This window comes from Trichoderma asperellum, chromosome 3 (assembly GCF_020647865.1).
Source record: "Trichoderma asperellum chromosome 3, complete sequence".
NCBI classification, from domain to species: domain Eukaryota; kingdom Fungi; phylum Ascomycota; class Sordariomycetes; order Hypocreales; family Hypocreaceae; genus Trichoderma; species Trichoderma asperellum.
Window position 1 is genome coordinate 3,226,358 of NC_089417.1, and position 17,286 is coordinate 3,243,643.

The window sequence follows — 17,286 nt, forward strand, 5'->3', positions numbered from 1 at the left end:
GACCTCTCCGGTGTTTTACGCTAGTCCGCAAGCGGCACACCTACGCGCGCGTCTACCCGCCACGAAAACACCTGCGATTGGGTACCGATAGCGCAGTAAGCGAGCCTGCACTGTAACTACAGACCTACCTGCTCGCTCAAAGGCCAACGCAGAATCGTCCATACCATACCCTCCTTTTGCCAGGCTGACCGGCCTCTTGACCAACAGCATTTTTCTATTTCCACCCACCTATGCAACTGCTAGCACTGGGTGGGGTGTTCGGTGCCGCATTCGTGGCCTCTGCTCCTCGAGATGCCTAGGGAGACTAGGCTATTCCTTTGCGATTACAGCATTGTCTCCAGGGAAGAGGAAGACCATGTCTCGTATTTCTCTGAACTTTCTTACTTCTCAAACCGTGAACATGCGCCACAGATGCTCCATACACGAGTGCTGCTGCGCTCATACTCGACCTGCGGCCTTGTTCTGCGGCCTTACTCTGCTTCGCCCCAATCTCCCAAAACAATGAAGTCAGCCTTACATTGAGCCATCTCGCAGTGCGCAATCTCACATGGCGCCATTAAGTATTGCCATTGCTCGCATATCATTTGCCAATTTGGGGTGGTAAAACAAACACTCTTTGGACTACATGGTTTGTTTCTGCTTATTGGCTTGCCCCTGACCTCTCCCCCGGCTGTTCCTTGTTTGCGTAATTCGGCCTGTTTGTTAGGTATTGTTGATCATCGGTACGGAACGCTGAGTACCAACTTAATCTCTGAACACCGTGCCGAATGAGTTTTGCTCTGCGCACTTTCCTCTTGTCGCTCAAATTTTCCACCACTTTTCCACGCCCTCGGCACATCGGCTCACTCTCCTCATCCATCAAGTGGAACACTCGGCGGCTATTTCGCCAGCGGATACTCGTGTTTGTTGATGACCATTGTTCTTCACATTTAAGCGCCGGTTTTGCAACCATCTAAGCGGCGACGTTACCCCTTTCTTTTGCGTTTCTCAGACGTTGCCGCGGCTTCACTGCTGCTCCCGCGCCTAATGAATCTACGATTAGCCGCGAGGCCCCCAACGATCACACCAGAGGGCGACCTTGTATTCAACTTGCTAGCTGTATGTGACCTTTCGCGATCTAGGCGATTCTTGCGTGTAAGCAATCCAGACACTGGCAGGCTGTTGGGGCCTGTTTTGGCTAGTTCGATTCGTCCCATGTCCCATCTCTGTACTAGCCTGTGCTCATTTTCAATTTCCCATCTGCGTTTCCTCTGGACCTTTCTCTAGCGGCAACGTCAACTTCGCATGGCTGAGCTGCTTGTTGGTACTGAAGACTTGGGAAATCAAACGGCATGGCATAAAACGATCCGCCGCAAGGCGTTAAGGCGTCAGATTACCGGCAACTAGCAGTCGATCTTTATCTCTGCACTGTCAATAGTGGGTGAGCACTGGGTCACGTAATCGATTTTCAATTAGCTGTGCTGTTGGCTCATCCATCCTGATTTCGGCACTTCCTTCTCCCCTCTCCCCTCTTCCTACAGCACACCAGCGCGCTACCTGCAAGCCCTCTTTTGTACCTTCCGAAAGCAAGGTAGTCCTCGTGGTTGGCCATTACGATCATATTTTTATGACTGTGGATAGCGGCGATATCGTCTCTTTTCGATCATCTTCGATACCGCCTTACACAAGTTTCTTGAACTCACCTTTAGTAACAGAATCTGCCTACCGAGCAGGCAAATTTTATTTCAAGTTGCCATGATACGTCAATTGATTACATGTTTGTCTATGAACAAAGGTTGTTCTCAACTGAACTCTATAGATAGGTGAGCCACACACATTACTACCTGGTAGCTAGTCTTAATTTCTCCTTAAATGAGGAGTACGGAGTGAGAATTTGTCCTGCCCTCCCACACCTTAGGTACTTCTCCGAAATAGCGCGTTCCGGAAGTGTCGAGAATTGCCACGGTTGGCTCGTCCACAGTAGCCGTAGGCTTCAGCAAATTTGCGCCTTGTACTGACAAAGCGTTGAACAGCAGCAGGCCGTCGCTGCCTAGGCCCAGAAATAGAGATTGTCGAATCCAAGTACGGAATCTAGGCGCGTACAGGTGTCTTTATCCATTCACATCCTAGCCTTTCAAGCCAGGATGAGCTGGTAACCACAGGTTATGTGACGGTACAGATACTTTTCCTCGCATTAGTACTCTAGCTCGCTCCCTCCATCTCCATGCGCGTGGAGACAATGGCCACTGGGATGATGCCGGATACAGGGTTCTTTACTGCCTTAGAACAGCATCTTGGCTCCATTAGCCCCTTGATTTTTCACAGCCTCTTGTCCACCCGTAGGGGTATAATGGCCGTGGCACTTCTGTTGCCACTGTCGACTGCCCGAATGCGGGATAAGAGCGTGAACGCACGAGAATAACTTGCCTCCCTAACACCACGCCCTCTCCCGCACTTCATCCGTGCCCTAACCAGGAGCCCATCCTGGCATTTCTCTCCTCCATGAGCGGCTCAAGTTTCGCTAGCTCACTCTATGCCCTATCTCTTAGCTGCAAATCTTCTGGGGTCTAGCCTCCAAGGCGCGTGCTGTTCATATTTCTCACGGAGCACGCGGGCTAAAAGCCGCACCGTTATTGCCGACTTTTGCAGCCCACCTGGGGACAGTTCTGTTCATGGCTTGGCATTGGCTAATGTGATGCTGGCAATGCACACGTATTGGCTCTCTCCATGCAAGTGTATGAGATAGTTGCAAACATTATACGGCCGAAGCAACCAATAGCGAGCGAAGAAACAAGCTGCATCACTCCCCTTGAATAAAGCCCTCGTCTTGAGATTCGGCCTGAAGGAGGGGGTGAAACTCTTCCGTACCGACAAATATCCTTCATTATAATGGAATGATAAGCCAAATTCTCTTCCTATCGCAAGGCCGACTCCAATAGCGGATGTTTAGCCCAAGCACCCATTGCACATCCCCCGCGTGCCTTAGCTGCTTGCAAAAGAGCCACGTTCTTTTGCTGATCATGCCAGCGGATGTCATCATGCCCGAAACTGTATTCAAGCCCATCAAATATGGTCCGTCCTCTCGATGATGATCATATAATACACACACACCCATACTGGGCAGGTGATCCCAAAGACAGAAGGGGGAGACGGTTATGACAGATGTCCGAAACGAGTCATCAAATGCCGGCCATGTGTGCATCTATAGATACCCAGGGGCGTCTAAGGAAAGGGGGGCCAGAGAGAACGCCATATTCTGCGCAAAGCCAGTGGCCTAATCCTAGCATGGAAGTGCCAAGCGAGAAGAGCAGCATCAAGAGACACAGGGTGAGCAATGCGTCTTGAAATCATCGATTTTTAGTGGTTTTTGCCTATCTTCCTCACGCTGCTTGTATTACCTTACAAGTAGAGGCATGATCATGGCTCTTTTCTCCTTTTCTCTTCTCCTCATTCGTCACCAGTCTATTTCTTGGCTAGCCACATCATCTATCCGTAATAATTTGACAAGTTCATCAGCGACAGGTATCTACTCACCTCCATGATGATGAGAAGGCAAATAACCGGGAGTACCTGAGAGTCAAGACTTATCCAGTGCTGCCTGTTTCCGGTGAAGACACAATCATTGCAGGCTCCGTATATCGCGCGGACACACCCTCGGTTCAAGAAGTTGGCTGTTTTTCGCGCTCCGGTGGCGTTATCCCAAAAACAAAAGACTCCTCGAAAACCGGGCTCTGGGAGAATTTGTAAATGCCTATTTAGTATTGCCGAAAAAGATCATATCCTCAATGTTCACCTCACAAGCTTAGCACGCGGGAGCCAGCGGAACGATGGTACCAACTTCGCCATCTCTCGTAGATCTCCGGATCTCAGGATGGGTCGCGTTCGACGACTCCGCCGGCAGTTCGAATACAAACGTCGACTTCTTGCCATCCAAATGTCTCCGCTAGATCAGGCCGAATCTTAAAACCCCCATCGATCGTGTTGGCTTCTTCGCGGATCTCCCAAGTCCGAGATTTCCTCTTTTCCTTCATTTGTTTTTCGTCTCTACATTTTACCCCCTTCTGGTGAGGAATGGAGACGGGGCTCTTTTGCTGCTGTTGGTTGACAACACGAATTAGTCCTTCGATCGTTTTGAGACTTGGAGGCCAGCACGCCCCCCTCCCCATTCTCTCTCCACTTAGGCAAATCAAACCCGGTCTTCGTATTCCATGCCACAATGTGGCCGAGGCTTTTTCGTCTTTTTAGTCAGTTTATCAAGCGGTATCAAGCGGAATGTACTCCGTATGAGCTTGAAAAAGAAGACTTAGGGGGAAGTAAAACATCCATCAGGTACTGCAAGGAGTGAGGAGAGGGGCGTGTGAACCTCTTTGGCCAGCTAGTTTATCTTGGGATGGAGAGGCAATAGCTCACTGTCCATTGACAATGCTGGATCGAAATGGCAAATTTGCTGGTCCCGACCCCAGATGCGTGGGATGGTTTGCTAGCTAGATGCTCATTTGATCATGAGCGATAGCCCCAGCTGTCATCCGGTTCCGACCAAGATCCGCGCCTCAATCAAGGCAGATTTCAAGCTGTGGGAGGGGGGGAAAGAGGGAGAATCAAAATTGCGCCTTTCTTTCTTTATATGTCTACTACTATCTCTCTCTGCGAGAATACGCCATCGCGGTCGCTTTTTGGGCCGCCTGGGGCCGGCCACTTGTCGCGGCCCAGACGAGGCCCATGTGAGCGGCCAAGCGCAACGACACGCCACGACACAGCCATTTTCAAATCGGGAGGAAGAGTCCTAGAGGTCTTTTCTCTGCTACAAGCTCGAGCTCGAGCTCAGGGACGGCAGCTAAATCACAACGGCATCTGGCCAGTATGCTATATGCAGAAGAGGGAAGATGCTCACTCTGTTGGCGGCATTATCCGTTCCTCCCGTTATCTGAGTGTTGGCACAAGGACTAACATAACAACAGATCCTTCTTAGCTGCTGGAGAAGAGAATACGAAGAGATTGGGGCAAAACGTAAAAGGGTTGGTTATGAGCACGCATAACACTGCGGTGAGGCGAAAGAGCAACGACCAACGGGCGCATACTTAATCTTACTTGAAATAGAAGGTAAGAAAGGGTCCAGACAAGCTTGGATCGACTCTTTTGGGAGCAGGAACGGTTAAAATGGAAAAAAAGAAAAATGTGGGAGAGGAGTAGATGACAAGCAATTTGGAAACCAACACGATTGCGGGTGCTTGAGTAATAAAGTTCTTTAGGCGCATTCATACTCTCTTATTACCCGCTTCATTTGGAGCTGATTGGCCTTGGTTTTAATCTAATTCTTGTAATTGCTCAAATAAGGCAATAAAAAATCATACTTGACCGCCCCTTTTCTTAGAGCAGGCTGACCAACAGCAGAAACTGATTTAGCGTCCTGTGAGGAAATATCGTTACTCTTGTGCGGTAATATGTCCATTTCTTCTCATTGGAATGTCGATAACTGCTAATAATTTCTTTCCGTATCATGGAAATATTCAAAGCCCAAAATTAGTTAGTAGTAGCTGCATAACCTCCCTTGCTTTCCTCTTTTCGTTTTCTTGTTCTTTTGCCATAGGTTAGGAGAAGTATTGGGCTTGAGACACCAAATGGGATTAGAATTGCTATCCCGTACACTTCGAGAGTATTCAATCTTGCTTTCTTGCTGGCTTTTGCTACTCCTCCCCCCCCCCCCCCCCTTCTTCTTCCTCATAGCAGTCACCAAGAAAAAAAAAAGAAGGGCTCCGTATCGGTATTATTATAGATGTAGCACTTGAGGATTTCCAATGGAATAGATTTCTCATTCTTTGACAGCTAGACAGTTCGGGATCTGTCCGTGAACATGAGTCAGTTGGTAGTATGGGTGGCGTGCAAGAGTAAAATTCTCTCACTCTCCTATGCCTTTTTGCATATGTAAGCGGGCATTCTTGTACGGCTATAATCTAGCAGGTAAGGAAATTCGAGGTCTTGTGAAATAAGAGTTCTAAACTTGTTTGAAAGTGACGCGAGACTGTTCGCATTACGAAGGTTCATGACAGAAAAGGCTTCTTGTTTGTTTGATCATGCTGTCTGTTGAGATTACTCTATGCGCTGGGTTTCACATTGAGATCCGTTTTTTGTTCTATATATACTAAATATATGTATATAATGTTTTCTTGTATGCTATACTCCTATCATTCCGGCTTGATTTAAACACTTCGTTGTTCTTCAATTATGGGTGTAATCACTCTTGACTCTTTTCTTGAAATTTCACGATGCGTGGACGAGCGATTTTTTTAGTCGATACGGTCGGGTTTTTAAATGGCGCTGCTACAACAAGACTATCCGAACAAAAATCTTTCTCTATTCTTTGACATAACTGATAGTAATTTCCCCTTTAATTTAGCACAGGGAGATGCTCTTGGTGAAAGAACGCTGTTTTTTTTTTAAAAAAAAAAAAAGCATACGCGCTTCTAGGGTAGCCTTCGGATGGGGAAGCGGCATCAACATACACAACCACGATAATTACCAAGATATATCGAGTTTAACAGCGAAAGCGCCAGAATCCATACAATATACAGTTATTCATTATACTACTACCTACATATCTGTCCATACGTCTGTATGCCACAGCCAGAACCCATTTTCCAAAGTGTATGTATGAAAAACGAAAATGAAAAGAAAAGAAAAAGAGAGAAAAGAATGATAGAGAAAAAAAGCCCGAGATCCAATGAATGCCTTAGCCCCCAGAATTTTCGCGAGAAGTAAAGTAGATAGGAAAAATCTCGTTGCAAACATATAAACGTAACACTCCCGTAGCCGTATATATATGTATATATATATATATAAGAAAAAGATGAGATAAGATAAGAAAAGACCTGGGTATAGTATCCGCGAGAAAAACGTCTACGCGGCATTCCCCGGTCCTAAAATGAAATGCCGCAAAGGAGAAAAAAGGAAACAACACTCAAACGTAATAGCAAGGCACTCTGGTATAAAAACGCAAACTCACTTATGAAATCTTCCCCCCTCCTTTCCATGAAATAGCACGATGAAATATCATTTTTGCAATCTGGTTGTTCACAGCACGAAATCAATCCGGTCTAATACTAGCGGTCTTCTCTGTCGTCTCTGCAAACGTGCTATTTAGGACAGGGTCTCCGGAATTGAGGAAAGGAAATACTAGGAGTAAATGAAAGAGAAGAAAAAGAGATAGACCGACTCATGGATTTAGGTTCCCGACCCCTCAGAGCTAGCCTGGGCACTCTATGCACCTTCGAGAGGGGGTACAAACGAATAGTTGAAATCAAGGAGGCCATCCAGCATCCAATGCTGGGGATCGAAAAAGTCATAAGTGGTGTCGCCGTAGCTCATATTTCCAATGATGCTGGTCGGTGCGGTTGTAGGGGCAGTCAAGCCTGGGGCGCCTGGTGTTAGTACACCATTCGCAGTGAGCATGTTGTTGGGCGTGGGAAGAGTGTGTGATGGCATCAACGTGCTGTCAAGTTGCGAAGACGCGGCTGAGGACTCATTGGCCGAATCCGGGTTCGTAGGATGTTTTAAGGCGGCTGTACAGCAGACATGTTAGCATTCATTTCAGCCATGATTGAAAAAAAGACTGGCTCCTCGTTTAAACAAGAAAAGAGTCGAGAACAAAAGAAAAGGGGGAAATCCTGCAGGTTTGAATTGCAGCTGGTGTACCCACAGGTCGAAGCGTATCTCTTACCTTCGAGCGATCCTCTGCCCAAAGCTTGATACTCCTCCCTCCATCGCCAAACGGAATCGAAAACAAGGCTCATACTGTGGCGGCATCGTACTTTGAGCTGTAGGCTGTCGTCGACCTGGATGGGGGTATCGTCTTCCTGGTTGTAGTTCTTCTGATCCAAACGGGCGCCGTTCCACATCTGCACCATTAGTTCGGCCAAACGCCATTGCAAATCATTGGACACCACGCTGGTAGCTCGGATGGCTTGGATGGAGCGGTGGAAGAGATTTCGCCCACGCTGAAAGTCAATCGTCTTGGAGAAGAAAGACCTCATCAATTTAAGCAAGGTAAAGGCGGCAGCTACCAACATCTGTTGCATGTAGTTGGTCGCATAGAGCAAAAAGGCGCCGCCGATGTTGTCGCGCGGAGAGGTGACCTTGTCTACCTCTAATAAATCATCCAGAAAGCTGACAGTCGCCCGCCACAGACCCAGCAAGTCATCTAGATAGCCGGGTGTCTTACTAGAATCGAAAAATCCCGCCAGTCTCATGTGAAGGGCAGCGGCCCGCAAATGCAGATTCACAATCGGGCCCAGCTGCTGGGACATGATGGATGCATATAGCTCCGAGTATTCGCGCCGGTATACCCTCATGAGCATTGCCCGATGCTCGTCTCCGGCAACTCCTCGGGGATCGCTGGCGTTACTGTACATCTCCTTGGAGACCTTGTCACAGAATCTTTCGATCTGGAGGCGGGCCTCCAATTCGGGAGATAGGTGCAAGGCCGGGTCGTCGCCTGGTCGAAGGGCCAGTGTCCAGTCATACAGCGAGGACGCAGGTTGGCCGTAGCCTGTGCCGATATTTTGAGCCACGATGTTGCATACCGCCCATGTGGTCACACGGTCAGCAAGCTGCTCCTTGTTCAGATCGACGGATGTTCGCGAGAAATCTTGGATGTGGTTGGGGCGATGCAATCCGATTCCAGTCGCCGTCTTCATCATGACACCGCACAGGATGTGGGTCGGGTCAGACGAGGTTGTGCTCGTAGGCAGCGGCCAGGCACAGAGCAAGCACATGGCCTTGACGACGTAGTAGTTGCTAGGTACTTCGCCGATGGTGGTCCACAGGAATCGAGTTAGGGGTCCCGACAGGTTGGAGATGAGGTTCGGGCAGTTGGCGGGACTGAAACGGCGCGCAGCAACAGCGACAATGGACCAGAAAAGGAGAGGGTGTTGTTGGTGATAGACGTCCGGAGACTGCTGGGGATTCAAGAACGGGAGGAAAGGATGGTAGAAGGCGAAGAATTCGTTGAACAGGTTGGTGACCCCTTCGTCAGTCAGCTGGACTCCTTCCAGCTCGTGTGAGAAGCGCGGCATGCTGTACGAGCCTCCTCTCTTCAGATGCAAGAGCGAGGATACAGCTTCGTCGGACCCCATCAAGGAAGGATTTCGCGTGTGAGAGTAAGTCGCGGTGCTCGGCGCCATGGGGGAGTTGAGAGTCTCGTCGTCCTCCAAAATGTAGCCTTGAGCCTGTGCCCGGGCAATGTTACGCCGCAGACGGTCAATCTCCTTCTCCATCTCGGCGTGCTTGGATCGCTTCCCGATGCGCTTGAAGTTTGATTCGATCTTACATTCGAGCTTCAGACGGTTGCACCGCGAGCAGCTCTGGAACGGTTCCTGGACGACATTACACCGCAACTGTTGCGCAGCAATTGCACCACGAATTAGCCACCAGACAAAGCAATGGCCGGGAAGAGGCCGGGCCCCTCAAGCCGCCGAGGTGTACTGGAACGGTGTTGAAAAAAAGATGGTGGGGGAGATGCCAAGGTCGGAGGGGCTGACTCACTTTCTGCTGGCGACACTCGTTGCACGCCCGCTTGACGCCCGGCTGGCGCTTCTTATCGTGCTCGCCGTGTTCATGATGGTCGCCGTGGTCGTCTTCGTTGATGCTGCCGGGGCTGCTCTCGAGGCCCCCCATGCCGTTGCTTCTCTTGCGCTTGGGCATTCCGTTGCCCAGGCGGGAGCTGGCAGGGCTGGTCGGGCTCATCGAGGCGGCCCCACGACCAAGGCCCGGTGAGCCATCCATGCCTGTCTGCGTGGCTGCCCGTGAGGGTGTTCAGTCTGCCTGTCGGCTAGCCAAGAGACGGTCCTGGCAGCAGGCTGCTGGCCGGTGTTATCAGGGCAATCAATGGATGGAGGGGCGCGGCTGGGAGAGAGGCGATATTCAACTTGGCGGCGCCTGGGGGAGGGAGCGCTTTGCGCGAGGCTGCGGCGAGATGGAGCAGCGGCAGATGCGATGCGCTGGAGGTGATGCAACGGGGCCGTCGGCCAGAACAAGAAACAGGACGAGGGGAGAATGGCTGATGCTGAGGCCGAGTGCGGACGAGGATACAGCACGGCCGACACTTTTTTGGTGATGGCGGAGGGAAAAGTCGTAGCCGCCTGGCGAAAAGTCGACGGTACCTTGCTGGCGGCTGCTCACTAAGGCATGGTGGCCCAGCCGCTGGCGGGCTTACTATGTACATACAGCCAGCTGCAGTCTCCGTGATTATTTTTTTCCAACCGTGGCCGGCCCCACCGCTGGCAACCACAGCACAAGCACGACACGGCACGGCGCTGTAGCTCAGCACGGCCAGCGCCTGTGCCCAGAACCTGCAAGCACCGTTTGCGCCACCCCAGGGACGGTGCGCGCTCCAGCCACCGGTGCTCGTTGCCCGTCGCTGAGGTCGTGTGCAGTCGCAATGCCTCTTGGCTCTGCACCTGCTGCAACCGGTGTACCAGCATCAGACGCCTCCGTATGCAAGTGCTCACGACGCCCCAATCGCCATCTGCAGGCCGTGTCCAAGGAAGCCCAGAAACGGACCCGACGATGCTGCAGGGTGCGGAGCACATGGAGAGAAGTGGCAGCCACAGCGGGCCAGCGAGCCCTGGCTGCGGCCATGAGCCAATCGGCGCTCGACTGAATTATTCAGAAGCGGGGTTGTCGTCAAACTGTGACTGTGGACATGGCGAGCCATTGCGGCTGCTGATTGGCCGGCTGGCAGTGGAGGGTGTCGGGCTCATGGCAAGGTGCAGCTGCTAATGCCGCTGCACGGAGAACGGCCGCGGAGCTACTGAGTTTGTCTACTAGACTAAATGTCCCAGTAAGGCGCCAGAGGAGCGGAACACACAAGCCCAAGCATGTAATTCGAAGGATCAGTCGAACTAGCAGGCTATAGTATTAGCAGGAGGTGCTACAGTAGATACTAGTACGGGGAACGAGCAGAGCTGGAGCATGAGCAATAAAAAACACAAATCAAGCCAGATAGCATTCTGATGTTTCTGACTACATACTACATGCTATGTACGTGTAATGTAGACTTGCATTGACGTTAGAAACAACGGCGGCTATACTAATAGCCATACTAGGCTCCCTACAACTATTACTATGTATGTACTGCTGCTCGTGACATGAACCAAGCACATACGAGACGCCCTTTTTGCCTTTTTGCCATGCTGCTAACTAGTAGTAACTAAGACCCTATGACTTGACTGGCTCTGATGGGCAACAGAATTACTTCATGTTTTCAAATGCAAAACGCCACCACATGCCTGTGCATATGTGCCTTATTCTTTTATCGTAATTCGTACTCAGCGTTATTCCGTCTTTTACCCGGTTTATAACAGCTTACCTAAGGCGCGCAGTCCAGTTATCGTTCGATGCCATCAGTGATATCATATCATGACACTACTGTAGGTACTGACTGATACATGTACCTTTCACCCATGCTTGCCGTGTTATATATAGTAAATCGTTTGTACACGTATATCTCCCAACAAAGCATCTCCTTTTTTCCCCCGGCAAAACAACCTAAACATTCCATTCCACGTGGAATTGTGCTGTATCTGCCAGATACGGAGTAGTGCCGGCCAGCTGGAGTCAGCCCCCTGAGATTGCTTTTAACCTCATTCCCGCCCCATCTCACCAGGCAAATCCAGAGCCTGTCTCAGCAGCCCAACGTGGGTATTTTGACACCGCCTCAGACACATCGGCGAATTGCACAGACCGTATCGTCTTGTGCCTAATAAACGTGAGATTAGCTTTGGGCAAGCGTATCGCTTATCGGAAACGTAAGACACTGGCGGATCGACTGTAGCCTGTCTCGGGCCTCTACTGGCGCAACTCTAAACCGGCATCTCTAGTTCGTCCCGGCTTTCCTCTTTTTTCTCCTGGAAGCGTGGGGTTATGATAAGGCAGACCTCATCCTTGACCCCTTTGGTGCTGTTATTTTAAGACCTCATTGGCCCGCCTGTTTGATGAAAAGTGACGCTGTTCGCTACATTGAGTCATCAAGATGAATCACAAACCAACGCCACCACCACCAGTTAAAAGAGTGCTGAGGCCGGTGCCTGATCACGGGGTTCGCATAGAACCGCCCAAAACGAAATCCGAAGTTCAATTTGTTCTTCCTGGCACGTTGCCGGAGCCTGGTTGGTGCTGCGTTAACCGCGTTTCCTCAGTAGACAGATTCATGTGCACAATGCTCAGTCACTTACACACTCTTCTAGAAGTCATCCGGATAAACACCGCAACAGTGTCTCAGCCGTTCCTAGAGCCGGATAAGCTGGAACAGTGGAAATGAGGAAACGAACAAAACAAGCAACTATGGCCGCCGAAATGGATATGTCGACTCGCAGATTACCGAACGAATCATGCAATCATTGAACGACTCATAACTCCAGCTTTCCTTCGGAAATCCCCACAGTTACCGACTAATGCCAAGAGAAACTCGATGTAACCCTTTTCTTTCGGTTGCGCAACGTTCGGTTGCGCAACGTTCTACAAGGGTCTATCAACTACAGCAGTTGTTACTCAAAAGAGACTTCCTCCAATATTCGGAGAAGTGGAAAGGATCCTGGCCTTGCTCAGTGTCTCAGTCACAGCGGACATTACCAATTTTCTCGTAACTGGATCGTCGAAATTGACCCCGCACAGACCATTGTAGATCGCCAACCTTCAAAACTCTGTCGCTCGTCGAAGTTAAGAGACAAAAATATATAATCACCAAGTTGGAGTAAACGAGCATAATATAGCTGCACACGAGCATAGAGCAGAAAAGAAAAGAAAACATTTTATCAACATGTCGCTACGACAGGCATCGTTGTTGCGCCCGCGCTTTGTTTTGCGCCACGTCAACGGCTTTGCGCTTAGACAAGGGCCTTCTTTTCACTCTATTGCAACTCGCAACCAACAAAGCCGGGCCGCAGGTAAGACGTGGTCCGAGACCGACAATACGCCGACAGTACCTTTCATCATCAACGGCAACAACTACTATGCCAAGAAGAGTTTCGACGTTGTGTCTCCTGTCACTGGCGAGGTGACGCATCGATGCGGATCTGCCTCTGTCGAGGATGCAGATGCCGCGGTCGATGCCGCAGCCGAGGCTTTCAAGACATGGAGAAGGTCAACGCCGTCGCATCGTCGTGACATCTTCCTCAAGGCTGCCGACCTCATTGAAAAGAAGGGCGATGAACTGGCCCAGATTATGTCAAGCGAGACGGGAGCTGCTGCGCCATGGGCTCTTTTCAACATCAACACAGCGGCTGACCTGACCAGAGATGCCGCTGGTCGCATCTCATCCATAGAAGGCTCGTTCCCTACGCTGATGGATCCTGACACAAGCGGAATTGTCCTTCGAGAGCCTTATGGCGTCGTTCTGTCTGTAGCCCCTTGGTAAGCCGCCGCCCCTTTTCACAAAGAGCCTTCCTGACCCGCCTCATCTCACAACCTGAAAACTAGGAACGCTACTTATATCTTGCCTGCTCGTTCTATGGTCGGCCCTGTTGCTGCAGGAAATACCGCCATCCTGAAAGCTTCAGAGCTTGCGCCCCGCACCATGTTTGCTCTGATATCCATCTTCCACGAGGCCGGTCTGCCCAACGGCGTCATGAACATGATTGCACACGATAGGGAGAGTGCGGCTGAGGTCACAGCAGCACTGATTGCCAACCCCCTCGTGAGGAAAGTCAATTTCACGGGCAGCACCAACGTCGGAAAGGCCATCGGAAGACTTGCTGGCGAACACCTCAAGCCGGTCCTCCTCGAACTTGGAGGCAAAGCGCCCGCCATCGTGTGGGAGGATGCAGATCTGGATTTGGCTGCCAAGAAATGCGCATTCGGCGCCTTGTTCCACGGCGGCCAGACCTGCATGGCCACCGAGCGCATCATTGTCCACAAAAACGTCAAAGCCCAGTTCCAGGAGAAGCTGAAAGCCGCCGTGAACGAGCTGTACCCTTCCAACGGCCCTGGTGCTATCCTTATCAACGAAACGGCCGTGAAGCGTAACAAGGCTCTCGTCGAAGATGCCACTTCGAAAGGCGCGACGGTGCTTCTCGGAGACGTCAGCGTTAGCGAGGCGCGCAAAGCTGAATTGCGACCTGTCCTTCTTGACAACGTGACGCCCGACATGGACATTTACAAGACAGAGACCTTTGGCCCAACGGTAGCCCTTTACGAGGTCGAGACGGAAGAGCAGGCCCTGGAGCTGGCAAACGATACCGAGTACGGCCTGACGTCTGCCGTCTTCACTGAGGATCTCAAGAGGGGACTTCGCTTCGCAAGGGGGATCGAGTCCGGGGCAGTACACATTAATGACATGACCGTCCACGATGAAGCAGTTCTGCCCCATGGAGGAACCAAGTCGAGTGGGTTTGGGCGCTTCAACGCAACGGCTGGACTCGATGAGTGGGTGAGAACAAAGACCATTACATTCAAAAATTAGTATATTGGGTTCTCTTTTGTTTTTTCCTTGTTTTGATGAAATGCGTCAAGAGACAAAAGTCAAACAAAGTGAGCGGATATTCTATTGTACTTTTACTTAATCACCTACGAGCTGGTTTGAATTAATTGAAAAAGCGCTCTACATTCACATTGACCCTTTTTTTTTTATTGCTTCACTTGATTCTTAAAAATCGTGAGCATTCGGAAAACATCTGTATTTTTTTTTCTATTCCCAAACTTCAAGAATTGAGCATATGATATATAAGAGAACGAATGCTATATAAACGTTGAGTGGGTATCAGGCTACTATTGTGTTAGCAGCAAAGGAGAGAAAAGGAGAAAAGGCGACAAAGTAGCTGTAAAGGAAGAAAAAATGAACACAAATCTATCCGGTTTATCAATCGCATGCTTAATGAAGTCAATGATACACAATAAACTTTAGCAAATCCGTTTCAAACAATTTGGTCTTCCTCGCCCACACGAATTAACTTCCTACCCGCCAAATGGAAGAAGTTCTCATGTCCGAAACTGTAAACGTATAATCGAGAATAGCATATTCTGCAAAACGTGAAGAATCACAGCCACGCTCGTAGGCAGCAGTTCTGGCCAGACGGCAAGATCCAACTTACCCTCCAACCCAACGTCAATGCTGAAGAAAAGAGCAATCAGCCCTCGAACGACAAGACTAGCCACCAGCTCACAACCCCACGTAACCATGGAAGCATAAAACGTGAGGTTAAAGTCATATTGAAGAGTTTCATCCTCGGCCTTGTCAAAGGCAAAATATGGATACACTTCTTTATTCGCACCAAAATGGAGCACCAAGATGCTCCCCAGGAAGGTGGCCATGGACGTATTTTCGGCCAGAAAGCGGATGAAGAGGTTTCGAGTTTGCAGTTTTTGATAAGTCTCGTAGGTCAGCCCACTAAGGCCTAGAATTGTGAGTATCTTGTGAAAGAGGCGGGTCATCATAATGGGCGAGATGATGACCAGCCCCGTGGAGGAGAAGATTTGAAGAATGATGAATTGCGACGGCGAGCGAAGCCGGGCGTACAGAGCTCGGACGTAGGTCTGATAGGTTAACATGAAATATCTGGTCAAGCGTGTCAGTGGCAGGTTCCGTCGCATTCAAAGCTACAAAGGGGAGACAAACAGCTTAAAGACCCAACTTAAAGGATAGCTCCCTACCCGCTCGCCTTCCTTGATACCCAAAACCCACCCTGTCAGGGCATCCAACAAATGCACTGTTACCACCCAGCCGTAGACGTATATAATAGTTTCAAAGTTATTGTGCGGCAACGTCCGGAGATAAATTTCAGCATACGCTTCTCCCAGAACATAGGCCATCAGCCCGATGAAGAGCGCCACGCAGAACCACAGAAACCTCACAAAGCTTGCTGGCAGCCATCGCCGTCGCAGTGTCACCCTGGTTGGCCCTGAAGGAGGCAAGACCCTCAAGACATCCTGCTCCCAAAGATCGTCTGGGAAATCGCGGCGCCGGCGTTCTCGGTTGGGGAATGAGTCGGGCTCTCCTGTCCACCATGAGGTTGTGAAGATGCGCTGTGTTTCCGATAAAGAGTGCCGTAGCCCAATGTGTCGTTCGTTTGTCATGAGAATAAGAAAAGCGATGGCGACAGGCATGGCCATGATGATGAATGTCCACGAGACCCATGCTGTATTGTGGGCAGTGAGAAAGCGAGTACAAGGGATGAAGTACAAGGGGATGGGTACTGCGAGAGACAGGATAGCTAAGAGAAAGACTGTGACTGGAAATCCAAAAGACCGCGGCCACCTAATGACGAGTTTTGTCAGTCAAGCTGAAGCTGCATGGCCACTCCATGGGAACAGCTACCACCTACCAGTTCAATCTGTAAAGGTTAAAAACTTTGGTTATCCAGATCAACGCGCTGAGGTTGTAGAAGCCATAGTAAACAAACAGGAAGAACCAAAAGTTGACCTGCACGCGGGCCGCACCGTGACCCGGTGTCTTGCTGTCAAATGTCGCCACAGTTCGTGTAAGTCGCAGCCAAACGCTGCTCTCGCCGTCGCCATCGTCGCCATCGTCCGGGAACGAGTACTGCGGGAAGGGAACTGCGCACCAGGCAACGGCCTAAGTTACACAAGCGTCAGCCTCAGCGCAACTGCAAAAGCGCTCACCCGCCGCCTATTTGAAGAGTACTCGTGGTAACATACCAGTGCCGCGGGCAGAAAAACCAGCAGTCCATACCGACTCCACCACCTGTCCACCACGCGCTTCACCGCCGACGGTCTTGGATCAACAAAGAGGTCGATGAAGTATCCCTGCCACAGCCGCTCCCATCTCGACATGCCAGCCAGAGCCTCGTCATCTCGGATGCCAGAGTTGCCTAGAGAGCCCAGGCGCGCCGCTTCGATCTCGGCCACAATCAGCGCTCCATATCCAACATGTATACTGTCACGGCCGTTTTCATAGTGGCTGGACAGCAAGCCCAACGGACTGCTCGGTCGACGTTGTCCGATGCCAGGGCGGGGAGGCACCGCTCGGTAGCGACCAAGCAACGGCGATGAGTCTGTAGGCCGCACGCGCGATTCAGTGCCTTGGGTGAACTGAAAGAAGGTGGGCATGGCAAACACGCAGGATGCACAAGAGAGAAAGAGGCGCGAGGCGAGCGACGCTGCTCGTCCTTGAGCCTCTCTTCTCGAGGTTGGATCTTTGCCGGTTTACACAACCAAAACAGCTCTCGGCGGCTCGAGCGCGGTCGTGCGATGCGGCGCTTGAGACAACAGGCGATCAGATCGGGATGCGATTCGCTCACATGAGAACAAAGGCCAATATGTATAGATGACCTACAGCAGGGTCTCGTGCGCGGAGGGGCA

The 17,286-nt window shown here is 50.6% G+C and overlaps 5 protein-coding genes across 5 annotated transcripts; 2 read left to right on the forward strand and 3 right to left on the reverse strand.

The window, feature by feature from the left end:
* Nucleotides 1-3,264: 3,264 nt before the first annotated feature.
* On the forward strand, nucleotides 3,265-3,726 carry TrAFT101_005657 (uncharacterized protein; the record flags this gene model as incomplete). The annotated part of the gene is made up of 2 exons (XM_066127553.1): nucleotides 3,265-3,306; nucleotides 3,496-3,726. The coding sequence occupies 2 exons, from the start codon at nucleotides 3,265-3,267 to the stop codon at nucleotides 3,724-3,726; spliced, it is 273 nt and encodes a 90-aa protein (XP_065983664.1).
* A 119-nt stretch (nucleotides 3,727-3,845) lies between these two features.
* TrAFT101_005658 (uncharacterized protein) lies at nucleotides 3,846-4,145 on the reverse strand (the record flags this gene model as incomplete). The annotated part of the gene is made up of 1 exon (XM_066127554.1): nucleotides 3,846-4,145. The coding sequence occupies one exon, from the start codon at nucleotides 4,143-4,145 to the stop codon at nucleotides 3,846-3,848; it is 300 nt and encodes a 99-aa protein (XP_065983665.1).
* Nucleotides 4,146-6,524: 2,379 nt separating this feature from the next.
* On the reverse strand, nucleotides 6,525-10,122 carry TrAFT101_005659 (uncharacterized protein). The gene is made up of 3 exons (XM_024900232.2): nucleotides 9,517-10,122; nucleotides 7,694-9,368; nucleotides 6,525-7,535 (listed from the first exon to the last, which is right to left on the reverse strand). Exons 1-3 carry the CDS (start codon nucleotides 9,754-9,756, stop codon nucleotides 7,234-7,236), a joined length of 2,217 nt encoding a protein of 738 aa, XP_024760149.2. The 5' UTR covers nucleotides 9,757-10,122; the 3' UTR covers nucleotides 6,525-7,233.
* Nucleotides 10,123-11,354: 1,232 nt separating this feature from the next.
* Nucleotides 11,355-14,580, forward strand: TrAFT101_005660 (uncharacterized protein). The gene is made up of 3 exons (XM_024900259.2): nucleotides 11,355-12,140; nucleotides 12,219-13,383; nucleotides 13,450-14,580. The coding sequence occupies exons 2-3, from the start codon at nucleotides 12,791-12,793 to the stop codon at nucleotides 14,429-14,431; spliced, it is 1,575 nt and encodes a 524-aa protein (XP_024760151.1). The 5' UTR covers nucleotides 11,355-12,140; nucleotides 12,219-12,790; the 3' UTR covers nucleotides 14,432-14,580.
* Nucleotides 14,581-14,632: 52 nt separating this feature from the next.
* TrAFT101_005661 (uncharacterized protein) lies at nucleotides 14,633-17,271 on the reverse strand. Its single transcript, XM_024905561.2, has 4 exons — nucleotides 16,624-17,271; nucleotides 16,290-16,540; nucleotides 15,584-16,222; nucleotides 14,633-15,523 (listed from the first exon to the last, which is right to left on the reverse strand). The coding sequence occupies exons 1-4, from the start codon at nucleotides 17,032-17,034 to the stop codon at nucleotides 14,947-14,949; spliced, it is 1,878 nt and encodes a 625-aa protein (XP_024760152.1). The 5' UTR covers nucleotides 17,035-17,271; the 3' UTR covers nucleotides 14,633-14,946.
* Between the last annotated feature and the right edge of the window lie 15 nt (nucleotides 17,272-17,286).